Source organism: Colobus angolensis, unplaced genomic scaffold, assembly GCF_000951035.1.
Source record: "Colobus angolensis palliatus isolate OR3802 unplaced genomic scaffold, Cang.pa_1.0 Scaffold12, whole genome shotgun sequence".
NCBI classification, from domain to species: Eukaryota; Metazoa; Chordata; class Mammalia; order Primates; family Cercopithecidae; genus Colobus; species Colobus angolensis.
Window position 1 is genome coordinate 10,057,135 of NW_012113141.1, and position 25,882 is coordinate 10,083,016.

A 25,882-nucleotide genomic window follows, 5' to 3' on the forward strand; every position below is an offset into this window, starting at 1 on the left:
TCTTTCCATAACCTTCTAGGCCTTCTGCTTGGTAAACAGAAAAAGTTAGCTCCTTTATACATTTCTTTCTTCATTCATTCAGCAAAGATTTGAACCATATTTTGAATTCTAAGACCTGCAATAGAGGTTGTGGATTCAAAGATGAGTAAGACAGTATCCTTGGGTTCAAGTAAATTTCTTTTAAGAGGGAGTAATAGCAATCAAATGCTTGACTGTGCTGCAGTGGGATATGTGTAATAGTTGTGTGATGGGTAGTGCACAGAAAGAGGAAACAAGGAACCATTAATTCTGCCAAGGAGAACTCAGGGAAGTCTTCTAAGAAGAAATGGCATTTTATTTGGGCCTTGAACGATAAGGAGAATTTTATCTGGCAAAGAGGAGTCTTGTCATGTGAATTGTCATGGGAGGTTTGGGGGAACAAGCCGTTTCAACTTTTCCTAGGGTAAGAACATTTATTTTAGGAATGTATTGTTTTCTTTTGATTGGGAAACCCAAAATCTGAATGGTAAATTTAAAAGCTACATTGCTTTAGTTATCACAGTTCTTCTAATTGTGTGTTTCTCAGATGAACATGACATGCTTCTACGATCTTGCTACACAGTGGATTTTATGTTAAATTATTGCTTCCTGGTGATTCTCAGAGTTTTATATCCCATTTTTATTTAAATTATTTTCATGGTTGTAATAATAAATAAATATCTTATTCAAAGAAAATGCGGCCTTTGAAATGGTTCTTAATTTGAATTTGACATTCCAGTAACAAAGCAAGAATAACCACTTGTAGATGGAGAGCAAGAGCGAGAGTGAGAGTGAGAGAGCGAATGAATCACAAACACCTGTAAAGTGTAACTATTAGTTTCAAATAGGATATTACTGACTTTGTCCTAAAACCAATTGATTGTGATTATTCTAAATTTTATCTTGAGTATGTTGACCATGTCAGACCAACTTCAATTCCTATATCCAGATTCAACTGGATTCATTGTACTTTGATTCTACCATGAAAAGCGATGCCTTTGTGTAAATTCATGAACACTTCTTTCCCTTCTTGGTTAACTGTGTTTAGATCTTTATCATGTAAGACCTGAATTTATGTTCGTTGTTGAAATTGCTGCTGGTTTCTTTTGCTCTTACACACCCATGTTGGCCTCTAAGAACAACTTGCTATCATTCAGGAGCTTGTAAACACATTGCTTTAATTACTTAGCAGAGGCTCTTTGGAAGTTAGGGTCATTTGTTTCTAATTTTCAGTTAAAGGAACATAATGATTTCTATTTTAAGAAAAAACACTGTCTACTTGCTTATTATGTTTTGATACTAAAATATAGCTATAATTGTTCTGTGGCATTGTCAGTTATTTAAGTAATTCCTGAGTATTTAGGTAAAGCCTGTATGGCTTGGAACTACACTAACATGGTAAAATGTGTCATCAATGTTTTGCTCTAAGAGTATCCTGTAATGCATATGCTCAATTTGAGAAACAAAATATATTATAATTTTAGGTTTTAAAACATAAATCCTTAACATATTTACTGGATACTACATGCTGGGCACAGTGCCAGGCTCTTGAGTGACTGCAATAGACTGTAGACAGATCAGACTTGTTGTTCTCATGAAGCTTGGAATCTAGTAGGATGCTCATTCGTTGACCTATGAACACATACTGCGTTATGTGCCAGGAACCGTGATAGATCCTGTGCTTTGCCCCACAGGTCAAGGCACTAACATAATATGGTGTCTGGTACATAGTTGGCCCACAACTCATGGTAAAAGTAACCTTTCCATTCTCTTTAACAAGTTACATCATTACATATTAAGGAAGAATGTGAAAAAAAATTAATCATAGTATCAGAGATTGCTTTTTGCTCACAAAAATCCACATTTTCTCCTGCTTTTGGGGAACAAAGCTAGACTTCATTTCATTCTCCTTTACAGTTAGGAGAAGTCATGTGAATGTGTCACACTTGTGTAAGATATGGCCACATGAGTGTGTTTCAGCCAATGAAATGTTTGTGGAAGTGCTGCGTGGCAGTTCATGACCAATGCTTTTGAGAAATGACTGTGCCTCTTCCACATTCTTTCCCTTTCCACTGGCCTGATGCAAATGAGAGGATTTGATAGGAGAAGGCAGAGCCACAAAAATCACACCTGGAGGAAACTGCCTGCATTGGCGTTTTGAGTAACAAAGATGTAAACTTCTATTGTGTTGGTCCACTGAAATTTTGGGACTTATTTGTTACAGCAGCTTGTATAATCCTTATTAATGCAGTAACAGGATAGTTATAAGATGGATCATTATTATAAAAATTATGACAAATTATCAAGGCATATTCCAAAAAATATTATCATTTGGCAATGATAATACATGTCATTCAAAAGCTGAAGTTTCTCATTGTCACCTTGCGGGGGTATATTGGCAGATATTATTATTGCCATTTAAAATATAAACACTGGGGTTCACGTAAGTCATATGAGCTGCCAAAATTTGCAAACCCGAACTGCAGAGGAGCTAGTAGCACCAGCATCTAGGTATTCTGTTTCTTAGTTCTATCCATCCACCCCATTATACCACCTCCATGATATTTATGACTAAAATTATTATAATTGTTTGTTTCTAAATTTTGTCTACTTGCTTACCTTGCCTATCTTCCACCAGTAAATTATAGTGTCCGTGACCTAAGACTTTGCTATGTGTCAGGCAATAGACTTACATATCCTCACACAGGGATACACTGCCATATCCCTAGCTACCAGGATATTGCCTGGCACATCGTAGAATCTCAGTAAATAGTTGTGTCATGTAAGAAGGCATGAGTCCATGACCAGAAAATAACTTTTCAAGTCAGGTATTTTTTAATGCAAATTAAGTGTGAGTCTTATGCATTTTTGTGAAAGAAGGAGGGAAGGAAGGAATAAAAGAAAGATGGATTATATATGTGGAATATATGCTCTTGAGGGGGTTGGGAGAAGAGGAAGGCAGAGGGTGAGGGATTGAGGTGGGGAGGGGCAAATAATTTCTCATTCTTAACTAATTTTTTAAACAACTGATTGCTGTTTGCAGATGTGTTGGCCTAAAACGATCATAATCATTGTTAGCTTATAATACAGAAATAGGTCACTTAAATAGGTCTCTTCTAATAGAAGAGAAGGCCATTATACAGATTCATAAAAATTGATAAAGATTTGAAAACTACTCACGGGGTCAGTAATCTCCCATTAAAAGTTTATATGCCAAGAAAAACAAGCCTTTTCCTCCTAAATTATTACTGTGAAAATTTTCAAACCTACAGAACAGTTGGAAGAATAGTACATTAAACATACATATATTCTCTACCTCAATTCACTGTTAATATTGGGCCATATTTGCCATTTCTCTATGTCTCTGAGTCTGCCTGTGTATTATATATATCATTTTATTTTATTGTATTTTATTTTATTTTTGAGATGAAGTTTCATTCTTGTCGCCCAGGCTGGAGTGCAGTGGCACGTTCTTAGCTCACTGCAACCTCTGCCTCCCCAGTTCAAGCGATTCTCCCGTCTCAGCCTCCCGAATAGCTGGAAATACAGGCATGTGCCACCATGCCCAGCTAATTTTGTATTTTTAGTAAAGATGGGGTTTCTTCATGTTGCCCAGGTTGGTCTTGAACTCCTGACCTCAGATGATCCACCTGCGTTGGCCTCCCAAAGTGCTGGGATTACAGGCATGAGTCACTGCTCCTGGCATATAGATACCATTTTAAATGAGACATGTAAATAAATTACAGACACCATCACACTTCATCCCTCAATACTTTGGCATGAGTCTCCTATGCATAAGGGCATTTTCCTGTGAAACAATAATACCATTATCATACCTAAGAAAATTAACATTAATTCAACATTGTTACCTAATTACATGCAGTCCATAGTAAAAAAATTCCCCAATTTTTCCAATGGTGTCTCTTATAACTCTTTTTGTTTTGATCCAGTGTTTAATCAAAGTTTATACTTTGCATTTGATGGTTAAGGCTTTTAAGACTTTTCCAATCTAGGGTGATGGTTCTCAAGGGTGGGCCCCAGACCAGCAGTATCACATCACTGGGGTCTCTGGGGGTCAATCCAGCTATTTTTGTTGAAAGAGGCCCTCCGGGTGATTCTGACGAAACTGAAGAACGATTGATCTACAGCATACTTCCCACCTTTCCTGCTTTTCATGACATTTCATTTTTATCAAAAGCCCAGGTCAATTTCATTTTAGAGTGTCCCACATTCTGAATTTTTCTGAACATTCCCTCATGGTTTGATACAAGTTTAACATTTTGGCAGGCATAGGTGATATTGGGCATATTTACTACATCGTGTTATGAGGCACATGATATTTAATGATCTCTTTGTCCTCTCTTAGTGATACTAAGACTGAGCATTTGGCTAACGTGGTTACCACCAGATGGATCCCCTCTAAAGGCTATGTTCCTCTTTATAATTAATCAGTGACCTAAAGACTGTGTGAATATTTTCTTCCCCAATAAAGTTTCACCCAGTAGTTGTAACAGCCATTGATAATACTTGCCTGAATTATTATGTTGGCGTATGGTAATTTTTCTAATTTTGTCACTCCTTCTATGTTAATTAGCTGTCATTCTTTAAATAAGAGTTTTCGTTCTTCCCTTGCATTTGTATTTATATTTGTTTAAATATTATGATGGACTCATACTTATTAACAAATTCAATGTATCAAATAATTACTATCATCATTCATTCCGATATTCAAATGATGCCAAATTTGGCCACAAAAGAGCTTCTTCAAACTTCCTTCTGTGCTCTTTCCCTGCTTTCTGGCACAGCAAGATGTTCTAGGCTCACTGTGTACATTTCCTGCCCCACGATATGAATCAGCCATTTCTCCCAGTAGCCCTTGTTATTTTGGAAACCAGTATGTGGATGCTAGATGTCCTGCACACTTGCATGACTGGAGCACATGCATGCACACACAGTCATATGTGTATATTTTAATCGTAATTTCTTACAGATCCCTCAATTCAAACTTACAGAGCTGTTGTCACCTTCTTCTTATCCTTATCCTTTCTTTCTTCTGCTACCTTGCTTTCTAGGGCTGCCATAACAAAATATGATAAACTGAGTAGCTTAAAACAACACAAAATTATCTTACTGCTCCATAGGTCAGAAGTCTGACCTCTGTCTTCATTGAGCTAAAATTCAGGTGTCAGTGGGGTTGCACTTCTTTCTGGAGGTCCAAGGGAAAAATTTTTTTCTTGTCTTTTCCAGCTTCTGGAAGCCATACATATCCCTTGGCTCCTGGCCCTTTCCTCCATTTTCAGAGCCAGTGACATTGACCTCTCTGACCACTTTTCCATCATCACATCTCCCTCTCTGATGACAGTCTTAAAAGCTTCTTTTTAAAGGAGTGATGTGATTAGATTGAGCCCACCAAGGTAGTCCAGGATAATATCCCCATCTGCAAAGCCTCTCTTTCCATGTCAGGTAACATATTCACAGGTTCCAGGGATTCGAGTGTGGACATCTGGAGTTATTCTGCCTACCTACTTCATCTTCCCTTATTCTTAGTTTTATTTCTCTTCTCTCTGAAAATCTTGACTTTTAACAACCTCAGTGTATTTATACATTTTCTCTGTTCTACAATATACACAAAATAATTTGAGAAGGATAATAGCAATAACACTAGCAACGATAAGCCTGCTAAGTTAAAGCTCCAGATTTCTTTGTAGTTTTCTGTTACTCAGAATATATTCAGGCATGTAGTTGAAGTACTGTGTTACAAAATTACTTTAATTAATTTCTTTGTATAGTTGTACTACAGATTTAATATACAATTAGGTTCATTTTTTTCTGTTTATATTCAGACTTAGAGTTCATATTTTTCCATCCTTTTCAATTTATTTTATTTTTTCAGCATGTAAACTATACAACGATAAAAAGAGACGTATTCAGAGAAGTCCCTGTCCCATCCGTATCCTCTTTACCCTATTTCTACCCACCTGCTACACATTGTCATTCTTACTCTCTGGTTTAGCCTTCCCACATTCTTTTTGGAAAACATAAATGGACATATATATATGGTTATTTTAACCTTGTTTTTACTTCTTTCTTACCAAAAAGTACCTGAGTTTATTCATTTTTTTTTTTTGCTTATTGCATTTTTACTTAACAAGATATCTTGCATATATATGTGTATTTATATACAGTTATACATATATGTATATATCTATATACATGCATATACAGTATATCCTGGGAATCACTGTATATTAGGTAGTCATGGAAATATTGAAAGGAGTAATTATTAAATTCTTAAGTACATCTTCTGTATTGTTTAACTTGTTACAACTCTGTATAATATTTGTGACTTAGCACAACTATAAAAAGGCATGCACTGAGAGAAAATGTCTTATATGCCTTCTGCCCACCTCTTCCCTCCCTGAGGCAGAGTTAATTTTTTTTCCTATGTTTGCATAACAATTTGTATATTAAAGTATTACGGCAACTTTTATTACAGTTATTTTTATTTGACAAACCATCTCCCTTTCTGGCCTGCTACTTTCTCAAATGTACAAAGAATCTCTCTCTCTCCTTTTCTTTCTTTTCAGAAGTGGGAGTGAGTAGCAATGATTATGCTTGGCATATGGTGTTTCTCCATTTACTTATTTTGCCTGAAATTCCATTAGAGATTTAGTCAGTCTATTTTTATAAAAGTGTCTATTTTAAAAAAGATATAACATCCTAACATGTATTAACATATCAGAGACTAGCCACTTCTTAGAAAAGGTATGAAAGGTCAGATGAGAGAAAAGGACAGTAGTGTTTGGATTCTGTCTTTGATAGAAACCCCAAGGAAGGCAAGAGGGAGTACAAGCTTTGTAGATACTCTAGGAAGAAGAGAGGATGAATCAAGGAAAGGGAAAGAGGAGACAGAAAGAAAAAGGGCTATATCATGATGTCCACGATGTGAGCTACTCACAGCACAGGAAATCTACCTAGATGATAATAGGGGTGATGTTCATTAGGAAAGAAATAACCCCAAGGAGTTTTTTTTTCTACATGCTAAGAAGCTGAGGCCCAGAGAGACGGAACAGGTTTCCCAGAGCAATAGCACTAGGAACTGGAACAGCAGACTTTTGAGTCCACCACACCCACCCTGAGTTGAGGTGATCTTTCTTGTGATCCCGAGAGGGAACCTTTGAAATCAAGCAGGCACCCCCACTTGCCTGGGGGTGGGCAGAGGGCCTGAGCAATCCCTCCTTTTAGAGCGCTTTGTAGCTGGGCCACTCATCTCAAGATTGAAATATACCATCTCCATCTTTCCTGACCTCCTTCAGTCAAGTCAGCTGTATTTGTGGAGGTGCATTGTTCAGTCTCAGAGCATTGTTTAAATTTAAAATCAATAGAGAAAAGTGAGCCGGCGAGAGGCACAGACTGATTAAGTGCTGTCTGTATGAAGAGGTTTATCCTCTGCCACATTTCCGTTGAAAGCCTGAGAAACATGAAGAGGATGGAGCAAAGTGAAAACAGATTAAAAATTATGTCAGGTACCAAAATGCAGTAAAGCAAGTGCATCTTTGACAGGTAATTAAGAATTGGGTGACTTTGAGTTCTGATTTGGCGTAATGATGTCAACATGTTCACACACACACACACATTCCTTGTATACACATAACACACACAAGATATACACACAAAGTAGACACACAACGTGTACTGTGTGTATTGTATAACACAACTTTACATAAAGACACACAGAAGACACATACAACAATACACTCACACCCACATGCACACAAAACATGGAACACACATTAGTGTCTGCACACATGTGCACACGTGAAGTTGAACTTGAGCAACACAATAAAGATGTAACTTTTCCATCTCCCAATTCATTCTACATTTTTATTTTGATAAAATATAGCAATAGAGGGGGGAAATCTCTTCATCAGAAAATACAGTGAAAAAAATTCCCAAGACATTGTCATGTATTACTGGTTATTTCTGGTGGTTAAGAGAATTATTTGAAAACAAAGAAGCCTTTCACAAAGCCTCTAAAATACAAAAGATTTAATAACATTTACATCTGTGTATCAGCCATGTCTGTAATGCGAGTCATGAATAACACATAAACCAGAGCACGGAAAGAACAGAAGTGCTCACACATCATTTAAAATCCAACCCACCCCATCGTCGGTGGAATCAAATACACAGCAGGGGCAGTTCCAGTTGCTACACATACAATAGAGTCATTGGAAATGAAAACATATTAATTATGTTCCTTAAGGTTAGGAGAGAAATAGCAGGATTCACTAAACCTTTCTAACTTCTCTGTTGAAAATTTGTACCAAAGAGTACATCCTGGGTTGCCTCTTTATTTTTCCTAAGAAACTGCAGAATGAGCCTGTGTTTTTGTCCTGTTTTACTGTTTATTTGAGTCTGCACTTGGGGCTCAGACTTGCCTCATTGTTGTGCTGAAAATGGAAGAAAGTTGGCTTGGAAAGATGGATCTTTGTTACGACAGAGTAACTTGCAAAAAAAATTACTTGTTTTAAAGGCTTGACAATACCTGCACAAGTCCCAGTGGTATATGTGGAAATTCATGCTGCGATGAAATGAGTCGTGTAGTATCCAGACCTAGAGCCCATGGAGCAACATGTTTGACCATGAAGGAAATCATTCCTTAATCTGATTTGGATAATTGTCTGTGGCCCAAATTTGGAATTGTATGTTCCTAGGTCCTTTCATTTGACTCCTGTGTATATCCAGGGATCTCCTAGGCTGGTGAGAGATTGTCAGACTCTGCTAGGAGGCAACCTCTGGTGCCCAATAGAGAAGGGTGAGGCCAGGAATGGTGGCTCACACCTGTAATCCAAGCATTTTGGGAGGCCGAGTTGGGTGGGTTACTTGAGGTCAGGAGGTCAGGTCTAGCCTGGCCAACATGCCGAAACCTCATCTCTACTAAAAATACCAAAATTAGCCAGGCATGGGGGTGCATGCCTGTGATCCCAGCTACTTGGGAGGCTGAGGCAGGAGAATCACTTGAACCCAGGAAGTGGAGGCTGCAGTGAGCCCAGATTGCCCCACTGCTCCAGCCAGGGCGACAGAGTGAGACTCCATCTTAAAAAAGAGAAGGATAAGTTCAGGGGGAATTGAACCGATGATTTTTGTGTGAATTCATATTTATTCTTTAAGTCAGTATTGTGTTTTGTTTCCAGGGATAAGAAGATGTTCACATAATGCTAATGTTAGATTAGCACATTCTGTTTGCAGGCTTTTGTTTTGGCCTTTATTTCTCCTTCTTCTTCTGTTCACTGTTTCCCCTTCTACCGCCAGGCCTCCTTCTGATGGTGTCAGAACATCGCATGCCAGTCCAGAGTAGTTTAAAACGAGCTCTGTAAATGTCATGGAACCCCTGCCTCTGCCTCCCCTATGTGTCTCATTTCAGTGTGAAATTCCAAGCACTTCCCTGTCCTTACTGCTGTAAAAGGTTAATAGTCGTCTTTTTTTTATGTGCTGTAAATGCTCAATTCCTAAGGATAGTGTTTCAGGGCAAGTTGAGTGTAATTGCTAAATAATATAGTCATTCTCTTTTTAAATGAGTAGCACTTGCATGGTTCCAGATGCTCCTGCATACATTTGTGTGCATGTATACATGCATGCTTGTACATGTGTGCACGTGTGTGTGTGTGTGTGTAGGCAGGCATGGGTGAGGCCTCCCCTTGGAGGAAGTCACAGCCATCCCATAGGAGTTTGCACATTTACACCTTTGGGTTTTAAATGTTGTGCCGCATCCTGGGCTTTTAGGTGCTGCAGATTATGTATAATAGATGACCTGCATTTACAGAGATGTGTGCTATACAGATGTAAATGTTATTATAGCTTTTATATTTTATGTTCTTGTTGAAAGATCATTTTGTCTTTGAATAATATGGCTGTTCAATTTTTTTTGGAGGGGAGGGGGTTATCTTTAAAAGAGAATATGAAATGGATATTGCACATCATATATTTCTTAAAAGTAATTTGGAATTTTAGGGTCTGGGATTGGGGCTGACTGATACACTGCCGTGATGAGATATAACCCCTGGAAAATAACAGCACCAGCACATGCCTGCATCTGTCTAACCTCATAATTCACTTTCACATTGGATTATGGATGTCTGCGTTCAGTGAGTCTATCTTCCCTTTAGGTATTATTTCAGCCCTTTGAGATAATAAGGAAAGTTTAATTGCGTTGTTAATTGATTTTTTGCACAACATTATTACCTTGATTGATTGCAGAGTTGATGAAAATGTTAGACACAGGCAGCGTGGAGTATCAGCCAGGCAAGGAGTGGGAGCCTTGTGGAGAATAGATAACCTTGATGTTAAGAGCTATATCCTTCAGATATGTCTTCCCTTGACATATTGATGGCCCTTGAAAAGGGAAAAGCTGATTGTATGCAGAATGCAATCATTAAACCCACTTCAGCTCGCTGTTGATTAATTTGTTTTTTCCTGAAGGATCTAGTTATAGGGAAGGCCTCACTTGTACCAACTACAGCCATTTTCCAGGTTCCAGACTGTGCTTAACCCTCTAGGTGAAGGAAAGTGAGGAGGGTGGCTTGACTGAGACGGGAAGATTATCTTAGGGTGCACAGGGTCTGTGCTTAAGACTCACAAGGTGTCTCCATGCTCAGGAACACTCTATGTCCTTCACCATGCTGATTTTCCTGAAATTACTGATTCTTTAAAATGCCAATAGCAAGGAACTCTTCACTAAGACCTGGTGTAGGATGAAACTGTCATTTGGGGATTCTCAGGAAGGTGTTCACCAGTCCAGTGGTATCAGAAGAGACATGGCACTCAGGAGCTTTTATTATACATTAGGTAAAACCCTGCATGAGATTGCCCCCATGATTGGAGAATTTAGTTGTTATTGGGGTGTGCTCATGTGTGTGTGTGTGTGTGTGTGTGTGTGTGTGTGTGTAAAGGGTGATGATAAGAAGGGATTTCTGCAGACAGTTTCTTATATTTTCAATTACTCCTCTCCCTGGCCTTATATGACACTTTCTTAGAAAAGTTTATTGAAAGCCATCATCATTTTTTTCTGAGTCCAGGGCCATCTTCATGGTAGCAAAAATCAGATTGATTGATCAGTTGGTTTACTGATTGATTGATAGGACTTCTGTCCTGTTTCCCTCCCCTCAACTCACATCACTTCATTCGCTACTGCCCAACCCTGCACAGAAACTCAGTGGCCTGACTTTATGGGCAAAGAAGTTGCACCTCTGGAAGAATGCAAGCTCTTACACATGCAGTACTCCTGGATAGCCTCATCTTCTAGGGAGAACGGATTGCTTCCCCTGCCACCCCCTCGCCAGCTTCCATGCTTATTACTCATGGAACATTCTGGCTTATTTTGCCCTCTTCTTTCCTTTGTGGCTGTACCCAATATTCATTCAAACAAAATTTCAATTGTATAGCATGGCTGGAGGCCTACCAACAGTTACATCACCTTCCTGGAGTCCTGAGCCCACGGGGAGAGGTCATGTGGACTTCTCCCTGCACCACAGAACACCCTGTAGATGGAATTCTCTGTGTGATGCTAAGCACAGTTTCTCCTCAGGCTGCCCCACCCCCTGCATTATGAGTCTTTCTTCTCCTGAACTCACCACTGGTGCTCAGGGAGTCTAATATCCATAGAGTCTTGGCCCTCAATTACTGTAATGGCTTATAATGAGATTTTGGCCAAGTAGCAGGTAGCAGGTTATTACTTCCTGCTCAGCGTGGGCAATGTCTACGCTGTTAATTTGTGTTGCCGAATGTAGCTTAGAGCTGGGCATCAAACTGTCAGAGCCAGATGTATTCTATTAGGTGCTAGGCTCACATTGGCCCATAGGCAGTTTTTTTTTCCCCCAATATGGAAGCATGTTAACTTACCACAGGGTGAATCCTGACAAATTCAAGCCAGCCAAATAAAAGGGGTAATATCCCAAGTCATCCAAGTAGTACATTCTAGGGACAGATAACACCCGGTACCACCCACTGTCAGCAGTGTCTCTCTGACGGGGGCATTCTATTGATAGGCAAAAAACACACCCATCTTAATATTGCTGGAGAGACTCTGGTGCCTTCATTAAGTTTTAATGAGCCTGACCCTAATGAAAGCCCTTATAACATGCTCTTGTACTATTTTCCTTGTCTTTATCTTGGGCAGCAAAAGAATGTACAGAGGTTCATATAACTCTTATAACCTGCTTTCTACTATTAATTCTTCCTTAACCTACAGTTTCTTGCACTAACATATACATACACATATACATGCACACACACACACACACACAGTTTTTTCTCAAAGCAGGTTAGAGGGTGGGGAGTTGAAGATTGGGAAATTATGAACATATTTTACCATTTGGCACTGGGATGAGCTAGTGTCCAAGAATTATGCTGTGCTTTCTGCAACAACAGACTCATTTTTTGTAAAGCAAACTTCTTTCAGTTAGATTATATATCATCAGATTCCCTTTGTTTTCTTTTCAGAGAAAGCAATTTAGGGTGTGCTGGAATTAGGAAAGATGATGGTAATATCAGTACAGGAAGAGTTTGTTTGGGTTCTAATGAAGGGTAGGTGGAGGCTGGACCAATGGGCCCAAGTAAGGAAGGCCTTTTCCCCAATCCTTGCAGGGTTTGAATTATGACAAACCCAGTTGTTACAGGATCTGCTTAATTTTATTTGAAAGGATTTTTTTTTTTTTTTTTGGAGCTTAAAGAATTAGGAAAACAAGAAAGCAACTTGTCTTTATTTTCAATGACTCTCAAGAAATTTCAGCCTGCAGAACCGGACAGAACTGTGGATGTTCCCTGCTTTTGATGTAAGCTCTCTAATAGGAACAGATCTGAAGCCCAAAAGCAAATTTCTGCTTGAGAGCAAAGCCAAAATTCCCATTCAGACTCTGCAGGAGGACCCCCACTGCTCAGATTTCTTCATACAAGATTCTGTCAGTTTTGGGGGAGTCTAAAGACTTTATGTGAAATTTTTCCTGCAAGTTATTTTTTGGTTATAGTTCATAAATGATGGTTCAGATCTATTCTACTTATCCAAAGAAACTGTTTTCTTCTTTTTTCCTGTTAATGTAATTGCACATCACTAAAATTTGAATGTTTATGGTTTTTGTTTTAGATAAAGAGCTGGAACAACCTTTTATTATTATTATTATTTAGGTACCATTAGTTTTCAGACTGCTATTGGGGATAAAATAAAACCTCCATTTACCAAAACTCAAGACATTAGACCCCTCAGTTAACCAGATGTTTTAAATCTCTGGTTTTAGGTAGTCTTGATTTTACAAGAATAAAAACTAATGTCATGAGTTTTACTTTTTAAAAAGACATAAGGGCCCCTCTTTAGGTTGTCCTAAAACAGTGTTTCTTAAAGATGGTCCCTCAGGATCAGCATCACCTGGGAACTCGCAAAAATGCATACTCTTGGCCCCGACTCAGATCCACGGATGCATACTCTTGGCCCCGACTCAGATCCACGGAATCAGAAACTCCGGGGAATGGGGCTTGGCAAACTGTGTTTTAACAGGCCTTCTCAGTGATTCTGATGCATGGGCAAGTCGTGGAACCACTGTCCCAGGGCTAACCCATACATTTCTACCTATAACTGTCCAGGGATGTATAATAAATGCTGGGGTTCAGAATAAGTATGCTGAGATCTCTTCATCTATTCCACAATTTTAAAAAAACGTACTGCATACCTACTATGCCATAGCTTTACGATGCACGGGTGAAAAGCTGTCATTTTCGATTTTTTGGAGCTCATATAAGCAGGAGATCCTAAGATCTTGAGAAATGTTCAATCCGCAGCCTTCCCACCCCAGCTAAACTCCTAACTGTACTATCCTCACTAAAGGCACTCAAAGAAATACTCAGTTGTGGTCACTATGATTACCTAGTAAGACAGTGAAATTGACTTTGGTTTTAGAGTCTTATGCGTGAAAATTCAAAAAGGTTTCTAGCTAACCATGAGTTAATGAGATAATTTAATTAACAAGGACCCAACATTCCCCTAGTGGCTAGTCACGTGACTGTTATATTAGGAAAGTTAAGAAGATGTGTGAGGGCCATTTTATACTTGCCTCACTGATCACTTGAGAGGCCTCTCGGCTGAAATGGAGAATAACACCTGGACCCAGCTCTGGTTTCCCCTGCTTTGAAGGCCAGTAACTCCAATTTGTGTTTACTCCTTCCCTGACTGAATCCACTCATGTATTTTTATCCTATAAAATTCTAATTTAAAATGCCATTCCCTAGAATATTATACCTTTATTGCTGTTTTTTGTTTTTGTTTTTGTTTTTAATAATGATATGTTTGAAATCTCTAGAAGCCCACAAATACCTCTTTCTCCTAAAGGGAGGTGATCATTCGTTGTTCCAGGCATGAAAATAGTTACTTGACCCATGTACCAGAGACCAATGATGGGGATCAGATGAGGATCAAACAGCAGCTGGAATTATTGTCATATTTTTATTTGAGTAGCTTCTGCCTCTCTTTTTTGATGACACTGGGACCAGGTATCCTAAGAGGGAAGGCAATGGCTGGGTGGATTTGCAGGAAGGGGGAGCATTAAAAGAAGATAACTTTGTGTGTATTGATCCATTTTTCATGTTTATTTATTTTTATGGTTTTTACTTTTTTGACTGTCAAATGATGGCAGCTCCATGCCATCGGATGGCATATCTTTTTGAACTTTCACGGTAAAAATGACTTTTCCCCTAAGAAATGCAGGAAATCTTTATTATTTTGAATGCTTATTTACATTTGTGGAGGCGATGTGCAAAAATCCCCAATCTCTGAGCCTGGAAGATTAACTAGAACAATTGATGGTAAAGAAAATCAGTCCCTGAAATTGAGGCAAGAAGAACCCCAAAATGGGGGACAAGGAGTGTCTGATAGCCCTATTCCTGAAAGCCTTCAGCGCAGATTGACCAAACATGACATATTGATCATTCAGAAACCTATAATTGGTGACCAAAAGCACAGTGTAGCTTTAATGACTCTCCCTGAATAGTTGCCGCCATTTATTTATTTATTTTTTTAAAGCAAGCAGCTGCTTTCCTAAATTCATGCTGCCCTCTAGTGGTGATGCTCCCGACTTCAGCTGGAAGGTGGAAAGGATGAATTGTAGAGATAATGGCGGGAATCGAGGAGGTGGTGACGGGGTGGCTTTTTCCTTTCTTTCTTTCTTCTTTCCCGTCTGAAAGATGTCTGAGTTCCTCACTCAAACATTGAGAAAGAAACGTGAGGCCAGAGTACTTGACCACTGTCCATTTTGACTGACAGCCTGGTTGATGTGACATCCATCACGGAGCCGCACTGAAGGGCACTTCACAAATCTGAACGGTTTCGCATCCCATCTCGGCGTGCACTTTGGAATCCAGCCCATCTCAAATCCATTAAGCCCTACTTAGAATACAGACATAGGAGAGAGGGGAAACACACTCACACCAAACTAGTCTTGCAGTTCAAGTTTCTCTCTAAGAAAAAGCACGTAGGAATGAGCCTACTAAGTAAGGATGTGGGTGATCTTTGATGTTCTCTGGAGACCCCTGGTTCCTGTGAACAAGACTGAACAAATAAATAATGAATTTGAAAAATAAGCGGAAAAGCAAAATTTATATTCCTGTCGCCAAGGCAGTGTCTTATAATTCAGGGATATTTCTGGGCTAGATCGTATGGGTGCCTGGTCTGGTTCTGTCACCTTCCAAAAGCCAGTTGGAACCTTATTTTTTGACTCTGTAAAATGAAGGAATTTACCTGAAATGAGGTTCTTTAAATTCTTTCTCAGCTTGAGAATCCTCCAATACAGTTAAAGAAATATTTATAAAGAAAAGTTTACCGTTTTGTATCCAAGCTTACTAGGCAGTACAGCAAATCACAGAGAATCCTTAGAGGACAGTGTAAACAATTCATTGTTTAGGCTTCATCTTTGCTTGGACCAAAAAAAAAAAAGAAAGAAAAAAGAACCTGATGCTAAAAAACAAAATTTGGACTGCTGAGAAGATTTAGCAGTTCATTTGGGGGGTGGGGAGGAGAGGAGTTGTTGGAGAAAGGAAATATTTACCATGGAGTTTGACCTCTCATATTTATAATATGTTTCTGTTTGATTGACATACAATGTGTATAGAGGTAGGAGCCAAAAAAGGGAGCTCCCAATAAAGGGGCTAGTGAGCCCGCCCTCCAATCTGAGAATCTTCCCTCAGTTTGTACTCACTCGTTACTACCCCCAGTCCAAAAAAATAGGAAATTAAAAGGCATTGACATCTAAGCGAAAGTACATTGTCTGTTTCCTTTCCAGGATTCACATAATGGAAATATTCGCTGCCAGATAATTTTTAATCTGTTAGTCTAATATTTCTTTCATGTGGAGAGGACTGAATGGCCCACCCAGTCTGGATAGAGCCATGGCGCCTGTACCCTGAGTGTGGGGTCCAGGACCCAAGATGGGACAGTAGAGAATGTCACCAAGGATCTGCTCAAAGATGCAGTTATTTCTCAGACTTGGGCCAGCTTTTCCATTTTCCACTGACAGATTATATGACAGACTATATGAAGAACTTGTCCTGCATTTTTTTCTCCTCTCTTTCCTTCCCCACCTTCCCTTCTTCTTCTAAGATGACAAGCCTTGTTTCAGCTGCCCTGGGAGCCCAGGGTGTGTTTTCTAGAGGCTCTGGTTTGTCACACAACAATAAGCCTGCCCACTCTGTGACTGCCTGTGTAGCCTCCCTGGTCTGGGAGGCTAGCCCCACAGCCTCACCTGCTGAACCCCTTCACGACAAATTTTGCAAATATCCCTTCCCTGCTGACCGACTTCCTTCTCCTGTTTTTCCTTCCCTACAAACACGTGAGTGAGACTTGACAAGGCCCAGCATTTGTCTGAGCAGGCTGTGTAATCTGTCCTTTCCCAGGGGAAAGCCACACTGGATGGGTCTGAGCATTGGAGTCAAATACCGTCTTGTCAAAAGGATAGGTTGCCTGACCTTTTTGTTAGCTTTCTTTCCAGGTATGGTGCTTCCTAACTCTTGAATCGTTGCTCCACACTCTAATATTTTGTCTGGCATTTGGTAGAAGACAACATATCAGAATCCCACAGTTTGGACCCTATCATGCACTCGGTATTCACCTTTCTCCTTCATATTCTTTGTGCTAAGAAATGAATAAAAACTAATGTTTACTCTACTTTATGATAACAGTGCTGGCAGAAATAATCAGCCTGGGAAAAAAATGACAGCAACTAACCCTGCACATAATATAATTTATGATGAATGAAAAATGGATCAAAGATTTATATCTTCTTGATATATTGAAAACCACACAAATACATGGGGAGGAATTAGCCTTGATAGAAATAATGAAAACAAAATAAAATTGAAATGAGCTAAAACTACACACAATAAAATTTGTTGACTAAAGTTTAACAGCAAACTCAAGTCTTCTTGTCACAATTTAGATCTGCAATATTTTGCTCAAGGAAATGGGACTTTGTAAAAATAAATGACTCTAAAAGAGATTTAGAAGATGTAATCAGCACAATTTAATATTTGGCCAAAGCTGATTGAGGAATTTAACCTTACTGTAAAAATTACATGATAAAGGATTGATCCCATTGAAGATAAATTCAATAAAATAGAAATAAAAATGTTAAAAATAGAAATGGTTTTTGTACTTAAAAATTGATCAAGGAATTAAATTGGCTAAATGGAGTTTGCTGTGAATAATTAATGCTTTCTCAAAGGAAAATTATCAGGCTAGTTTACATGTTTATATTTATAAACCTGAAGTCAAAGCATCCCTGGAGTCAAAGTTGGAGAATTCAAATGTCTACCAATACAAGATATCAGGGTCAGTGTAGTAGGGTAGGAATACCCCTTGTGGGGTTGTTTTTGTACAATGAAGGTGAAGCAGGAAGCATGGTTTGAAGTGGTCGCTGCAGTATTTAGCAAAGGACAGTGTGCAGTAACCCCCCCCAACCTATGGTGCAAGACCCCTAACAGAGGTTTGGGGGTTGGCATGCACTGTTGTAATGCAGTACCTCATTCCCACCCAAGATGCAGATGATAAACCGAGACACTTGCCTGAAGTCATGCTCAGCTAGGTTGGGAAGCAAGTCTCACACTTTTTTTTTGCTTTCTCTGCCCTCCCCTGGGTAAGGTGGAGAGCCTTTCTTCATTTCATCTCCAACCTGAGGCATCTCAGATGTGCTGCAGATGAAGGGAAAATATACTGGGTGGAGAGAAAGGTCTTTGTCCTCCTTCCTCAAAAACTGCTCCCACACAATCCCTTCCCCTAATACCTTTTAAAGTCTCTCTTCTTTATTTTGTCTTAGTATTTAAGTAGCTTACACTGAAGTAGGATGTTGTGCTAGGAGCCTGTCATTTCGCAGGCTCCCCTAAATCCTGTGTGATAGCCACAGCAGAGCTGATAGCACATCACATGGGCTGACCTCAGGGTATTGCTCCAGCTACTTCTCAAGATCATAAAACATGGGTGTTTATTCCTTTCCAGTTCCCCGCGTATTCATGGCCGCACTTAACAAAGACTGAGGAATGTGCTTTCTGGGGAATGTCCCTTCCCAGTGTGTGATGTTTACAGCTCTTTAGGCCAGATGATAATGTTCACTGTACTTCTCTCTTTTCAACTAGATGTTGTGATTGCCTTGTTTTTGTGGGAGAAAGTGTTTGGGGTAAAAACAACACCAGGATTTAGGAACTGAGGTCATTGCCTCCTGTTTCTCTTTCTTGTTCAATGAGGCAAATATTTAATCTGTATATATTTTCAGAGTGTTTCAAATGTCTGAAGTCATGCCAGAGGTTAAAAGATAAGTGTCCAGCAATTGATATTCCTTACTTTGTAGATTCTGTGTAAATTTTATGTACATGATTATTTTAATGGTATTCATTTACTCAACAAATATTTATTGAACATCTCCTCTGTACCAAGTGCAGATGCTCTCCAACTTACAAAGGTTCAACCTATAATTGTTTAATTTTACAAAGTCGTACACATTTGATAGAAGTTGTAACCCCATTGTAAGTCGAAGGGCTTACAACTTCAGATAGTTTCAAGTAATGATGAATTTTTGCTTTACAATAATTTCAACTTACAATAGGTTTATTGGGACGTAGCTCCATGGTAAATAAGATGCTTCTGTATGGTTTCAGGTACCGGGTGTTTAGAAATTGGGGAGGAGGGAGAATATTGTAGGGGATGACACATTTATGGACATGTATAGAGTCCCATGGAAACATTGTTCTAGAGCCTTCTTCAGTAGACCAGGATGCTCCTGATCACCTTTTCCTCTCTGTCACTGGGCCCATCCACCTCTTCACATCATTGTTATCACCTTTTGCAGGGGTCATGAGGTATCTAGTTCCTTCCTTTCTCATATAGATTCCAGAACAGGAGCTCTATGGGGGAACCCTTCATCCCCTGTCTCCATCCTAGTGCTAATTATAACCTCCTCGTATCACAATGGGATTGAGATATGTTTGTGATTCCATAGCTACATTTATAAACTCATGTGAAATAGCATTTAAAATAACGATCCCTAAAGTGATGACTACCAAAACTAACAACAGTGATAATTATTCTGTTTTACAAATATAAATGTATTGGTTCAACCTACACTCTAGTATCAAATACATTTTTATAATTTACATGCAGATTCTTTTTTTTCACCACTAAAATATTAATAACAGACCACTTGCTTTGATGGCTAGGCTTTAGTTCTGTTGAATACGGAGTTATGAGTCTTGGGCTTATGCCAAAGCCAGTGGGACACAGCCTAGTTAGCGGTCAGCACTTCTAGCTGTGAGTATGAAATACAGGTTGCAGGAAAGTTAATGAAAACCCTTTCCTCGGGGATTTTGGGGTCCTCCAGAGGCCCCCTTCTATCCAGGTTATGCTGTGGGGATACAGGCTGGATGAGTTTCAAGGGCTGACTTAGTCTAAATCAATTTTTTTATTTACTAACCTGTTGAATTTGTCTCCTCCATCAGGCAGTGTTGGACCTGGTGTTCTCATCTTCATGAGGAAAACATTGAAAAATGCCAAATCACCTATTTCAGAGCTAAAATGAACCTCTGAGATTATCTGGCCCCTTGCCCTTGTTTTACAAATGGGGAAACCAGCCCAGTGAGAGAAAGGGACATGTACATGGTCACGTGACTGTTAGGGCAGGGCTGGATCTAAATGCAGGTCTTTCCCCACTTTGCCTTACTAAATAGACTATTGAACTGCAGCTGGTATTGTGAGGCCATCCAGGAATCAGGGAGTCCAGGATGCTGGATGAAATGAAAGGATGTGCAAGAATTCCCTTCCCTGGACTGGACTCTCAGGGCCTCCCCCAGCAAAATCTCTGGTACTGACCCTGCAGTCCCAGCCTTACATCCAAGAAAGGAGGCTGATTCCCACCCACTCAGGCAGCCCCAAGGTTATAACTTAATCTGCATAATTAGGACATCCATTCCAGAGGGGGAAAACATGGAAAAGATAAAGGGCCTCTTTAAAACAGATTCTTCCTGATAAATTTTTTTCATAATTATAGCTTTAACAGCTTATGATGATGGGAAAGCTGGCTACTTAAGAAAAATTAGGAGTCTCATTTGGCAAGAAAAGAATCCCCCGGGGGACAGTGCCCTGTCATTTTTCAGGGTCTCTCGAAAAGAAACCCCACACAGACAGCTGCACGTCAGCCTGACACAGGGCAAGCCTGTTTTACTTAATATGGCCAAAGCCAGATCTTTTAATTAAAAACACTGCATATGCCATTAAATGCGTTGTTCCCCCTCCAGTCCCAAGACGTTGTAGTTTGAGGAGATACAAACAAATGAATACGTTGCAGATGTTCAGAGAAACCATTGCCTACTTGAGTCACAAACCAGCGGGTTCCCAAATTCCAGCCTCGGAGTGCCTCCCCATCAAAATGTTCTTTGCAAGCAAACTGTTCCCTCTGTAATTTTCACAGTTTATGGCAGTTGCCATGGCGGGAGAAGAAGGGCCGTGGGGCAGACGAGGGAGAGAGAAACACAATGCCACCTCACTTAATTTACCAGCAGAGCCTCATATTTTACAAATAAGCTTCTTGATAAATAAAGGCCTGTGGCCACACATGGGACTGTGCTGTTCTGTGCATGTTTGCTTTTCCTGGCTAATTTTATTTATTTATTTTTGAACACAAAAGTCACATATTGGGGGTAATCACATCCCGACTCTGAGCTCCGGGAGGAGACGCACAGAGGCAATGCTCGCTTAATTTCAGCCACTGGAGATAGTTTGGGTTTGACAATTTCAGCCGATTCTTACCATCACTAGCCAGATCACCTTTCTCCCCAGGCGAGTTCCGGCAGCTGGATCTCATTTTCAACTGCCAGGCCATCCCCACGCCTTCCTGGAGCAGCTCACAGACTGAGTGCCGTCCTTTCCGGGAGTTTATTCAAGGTGACAGCTCCTCACACAATGGCCTTCTGATCACCTCAAGTAGCCGAGATATCAGTGGGGTCAGGCGTGCTCCTCCTGCAAATTCCAAATTTAGATTGACTGAGGTTATCCTTAGGCCCCTTGTCCCCACCGCTCCAGCAGAACAGAACTGCCAGGACCTTCACAGCCGCAGTGAGTTTTATAATGATGTCTGGGGAGAGATGTTCTGCAGGGGCAGGCAGAGAAGACCCCAAGTGATGGGGAGTGATGTCAGCTTTCGTTAGAGCGGCAGACAGCGTTAGAATATCCTTGGCATAATATGGCGCTGGTATCTCTGTCAGCATCTCTGTTTTCTGTCACCGCACACAATCCTCGGCCTGTCTACAACCCTGACGGCGTCTTTTCAGATCAGGCTGTTTCCAGCACAGAGACTAGCTCCGCTCTTCACCACACAGCCCCTTTGTTTGAAGTCTGCCCTTTTGTCATTAATGCACTTGATGTCTATTTAAATCTGACAGTGAATGTGGTATCTGTTTTCCTGTCAAGAGATCATTGACAATATTAATACCTCATGTCCTTGCCTCATTTTCTAAGCGCTGACACCTAGCCGCAGTCTCCTGCATTCATCAAACAGACTTCTCTCACCAGGATGTCTATAAACATTCCTACTTCCAGGCCCAAAGAAAAAGAGTAGGCCTTAAAAAGGGCTTTTATCAATGCCAGCCAGAAAGAAGGCTCGGGAATGTGGCACAGAACACATCACAGCCCACGTTCCGGGAGCATCCAGCCTGTTTCTAGGGCGGCACTTGCCGTCCAAGTTGCATCTAGGTGAGCTCTGGAGTTGAAGTTTACCCTGGAGAAAGGGAAGAAAAAAAGCAGTTGAATCCTTGAATGTACTGGAGAGTTTACTGGAGATAGGGCACTCATGGTGGGTGGTGTGCGTGTGTGTGTGTGTGTGTGGCGTGTGTGTGTGTCTGCCTTTCATCCTTTTGCTTAAGAGAAAGATTGTGTTCTTTATGACATCCAACAGACCTATCCGTTCCTTTTTATTAAAATTCATGTTATCCTAGTGCTGTAGAAAGAAATTAGCATCCTTTGGTCCCATCCTTCCACATTCTTCAGGGTTTATTTGAATCAATTATGTTTAAGGAAGCCCTCTGTGGATACCTGGCAGAACCGAGGCACTCCCACCCAGGCCTGTAGTGGATGCTATTCCTGGAGCAGAGCCTGACCAGAAAACCCCACAGACCCGCAGGATCCTGGCATGGGTGACAATATTAATATGATGCTGGTGACTACATAATTCAGCACAATAAAGGAAACAGCTCAATGCCAACAACTAAAAGAATAATTTAGGTCCCGAGAAGGGTCTCAGTGAGGTTCCATCCAAGCTCAGTTTCCAGGCACCAGACCAATACTGAAAACCAGAAATTGGGGATTGGGGGCCAAGGAGAAAGCATGACCAAACAGGAAGAATGATGCACAGTAAACTTGCTCATGGGAACATGGCAGGAAATAAAACTAATGAGAGTGAGCCCAAGGCCAGCTTTGAGGCCATGGAACAATGTCACCCTCTCTCCATTGCCAACGCTGAGAGACTCTTTGACCCCAGCAATTTCTAGCTTTCTTCCAAGCCATCCAAACTAGGGAGCATCTGCTTTGTCCTTAAAAGTTTCTAAAAGTCATTTTGATCCTTATGTAAGAATAAGGTTTGAAGTTTTGTGGTGGAGAAACATCTCTTTTACAGTTGCAAAAATATTTACTACTTAGAACTTCTGATGTGAAGAACCTGGTTAATTTCAAGTGCTAATTTATCACAAATTAAAAAAAATAATGGGCTTGTTGGTTTCACACTATTACACTGATGGAAATAAAAATAATCATGTCCCTAGGTAGCTATTTTCACAGGCAGATTTGTGGCTCTTGAATGAATGTCTTATGGACATTTCCTTTCTTTGTTTTTTTCAAGTTGTGTACAGTTAGTTCAGAGACTCAAGTCCAATTACTTCTAAGACAACTCTGTCTAACTGAATTTAAAATAGATTTTTCTAAAAATAGAAGAAAATAAAAACGCAGGTGGTGAAAATAAAACAGATTTTTCCTTGATAATCCTACAGAGCTTTCATAATAACTATGGAGGTGATTTCTTATGGGTATTTAGAATAAATAATGAGTTGTCTAAAAAAGTTCAACCCTACTGTAGGGGCATTTTTCATTGTTAAGTCTCTTACAATCTCCTTGAATGAGAGGCGAGCCTTATGTGGAGCCACAGAGTTACTTAAGGTAAAACTGAAAATGGAAATCAAATGCTTTCTGACCGGAGAAAGAGAGTTCAGGATGCCTGTAAGAAGCCATTTAATGTTGGAGGCTCTTGTTCCTGTCCATGGGGAGTTTTTTGGTTTTTTTGTTTGTTTGTTTTTGTTTTGAGGGCATCTCGCTCTGTCACCCAGGCTGGAGTGCAGTCGTGCAATATTGGCTCACTGCAAGCTCCGCCTCCCAGGTTCACACCATTCTCCTGCCTCAGCCTCCCAAGTAGCTGGGACTATAGGCACCCGCCACCACACCTGGCTAATTTTTTTTTGTATTTTTAGTAGAGAAGGGGTTTCATCGTGTTAACCATGGGGTCTCAGTCTCCTGACCTTGTGATCCACCTGCCTCGGCCTCCCGAAGTGTGGAGATTACAGGTGTGAGCCACCGCGCCCGGCCGTCCATGTGGTATTTTGTCAACACCGCCTCTCTTGCTTAATCACCCCATATGTGCTCAATGCCTGGTGCCTGCCAGGATTTGGAATATTCGCTCTAGAAGTTAACAATATTGCTTCATGATAAAGGGTATCAAAATAGTCACATTCTGGGAAGATTGTTCTATGTCTTTTGCCTGGGCTGGGTTCATCTTTAAACTCTTAATTTTCCATTCTTAGAAACTCTACTAAGGGAAACTGAAGTGAGGAGAGGCTATATTCTGGGGAGTAATTGGCCAAATTAGGTACAAATACCTAACATGTGGAAGAGAAGTCATGCAGAAAGCAATATTCCTAGGAACCTGTATTTGTAGTGACATTTTATTTCAATGTCAACTCTGAGGTCAACAGAACCTCCTTGTCTGTGAGGACAAAAAGATAGAGTTCTTCCTTTCTGGGGCTTCATCCGCTTTCTGCTGCCCGTTGGATCTGTGATTGTCTTCCATGTCTGTTTTTCAGCGCCTGTGGTTTCCCTGCTATGCTAATTGTGCCACCTGTAATGATGTGTGTCTTTTTATTCGCAGGTGTCCTGGGGAAGTGTCGCTACATTTACTACGGGAAAAACTCGGAGGGCAACAGGTTTATCCGAGATGACCAGCTCTGAAACCAAGTTCTGTATACCTTCACCCATTTCATGAAAATAAAATCAAAAGGGAAATCAAAAATAAAGACAACGCTAAAGAAAAAACAATAGCCCACGTTGCCTCTCTTTGGGAAAAGCTATGACTTCAGCTTTTGGTACCTTCTGCTGACTTTGCCAGGCCTGTCAAGATGATCCTTCTGCCTCAGACTGAGTGGTCACATAGAGATTGACATGATTGCCCTTAAGCAGGTCTCATCCACCAGGGTGACAGACAGCAGTGGCGAAGCAACAGAGCTGACAGCATGAGCACCATGATAGATTGCCTGGTCCTGCCACTGCTCACAGGGGAGCAGAGGTCGCACCTGGGGCCTCCCTGGGCATGCTCAGTGGCTGCAGTCAAGTGAGAAAGACTGTCTTCAGCTCACCTATTGAGTTGAAATCCCTCTGATATCATCGTGCTGCGGGCTTATTTTTAGTGAAAAAGTCACAGTTTAGGGGAAGGCCACTCTCCCTCACTCCCTTTAAATCTTCACCTCCTGTATTCTGCATATACATAGCTCCCGTCTCTTCCCCTCCACATTCCTTTAGCATCATTTTTATGACAGGTGATGCATTTCGGTTTGCAGTTTTTCGGAGAACAAGGTATAACTTCCCAGCCAGGTCATACATTTATGGCTGGCTTCATGTTGCTACAATCCCTTTATTGGAGTAAATAGCTTTCCCTAAATCCCTGACTACAAAAGCATGGACTTTTATCTTGTTTCATTCAACTCTAAATCCACTTCTTGCCCTGAATATGATGCAGTGTAAGGCAGTAAGACATCTTTCTCAGCATGAGGGTTTGGTTGCACCAGGGACTCTTATTCATTAATTTATTTTTAACAGTACACACTTCCAGTGATGCCTGGGGCCATACTTGTGTGTGGGGCTGGCTTGCTCCTTTGGGTGCTATTTAAAGGTAGTGAGGTGATGAAAAATAGAGTGATGGGTCAGGAGGTTAAGAAACAAAATTAAGACTGTCAAAAACACCCACCAGACCAAAGAGTTTTTATAGAAGGCACAAACCTTTTGGATTTCGCATTTGTCACGACTTCTCAG

At 40.4% G+C, this 25,882-nt stretch overlaps 1 protein-coding gene across 2 annotated transcripts in view; it reads left to right on the top strand.

Moving 5' to 3' along the window:
- LOC105502235 (chromosome unknown open reading frame, human C10orf11) overlaps window positions 1–24,892 on the top strand; it is a 1,134,025-nt gene extending 1,109,133 nt beyond the window's left edge. For both annotated transcript variants that reach the window (XM_011928646.1, XM_011928650.1), the window contains one exon: window positions 24,726–24,892. In XM_011928646.1, the coding sequence (XP_011784036.1) occupies window positions 24,726–24,805 (80 nt within the window). In that variant the 3' untranslated portion in view covers window positions 24,806–24,892. The remainder of the gene's footprint in view (window positions 1–24,725) is intronic.
- Window positions 24,893–25,882: the final 990 nt, after the last annotated feature.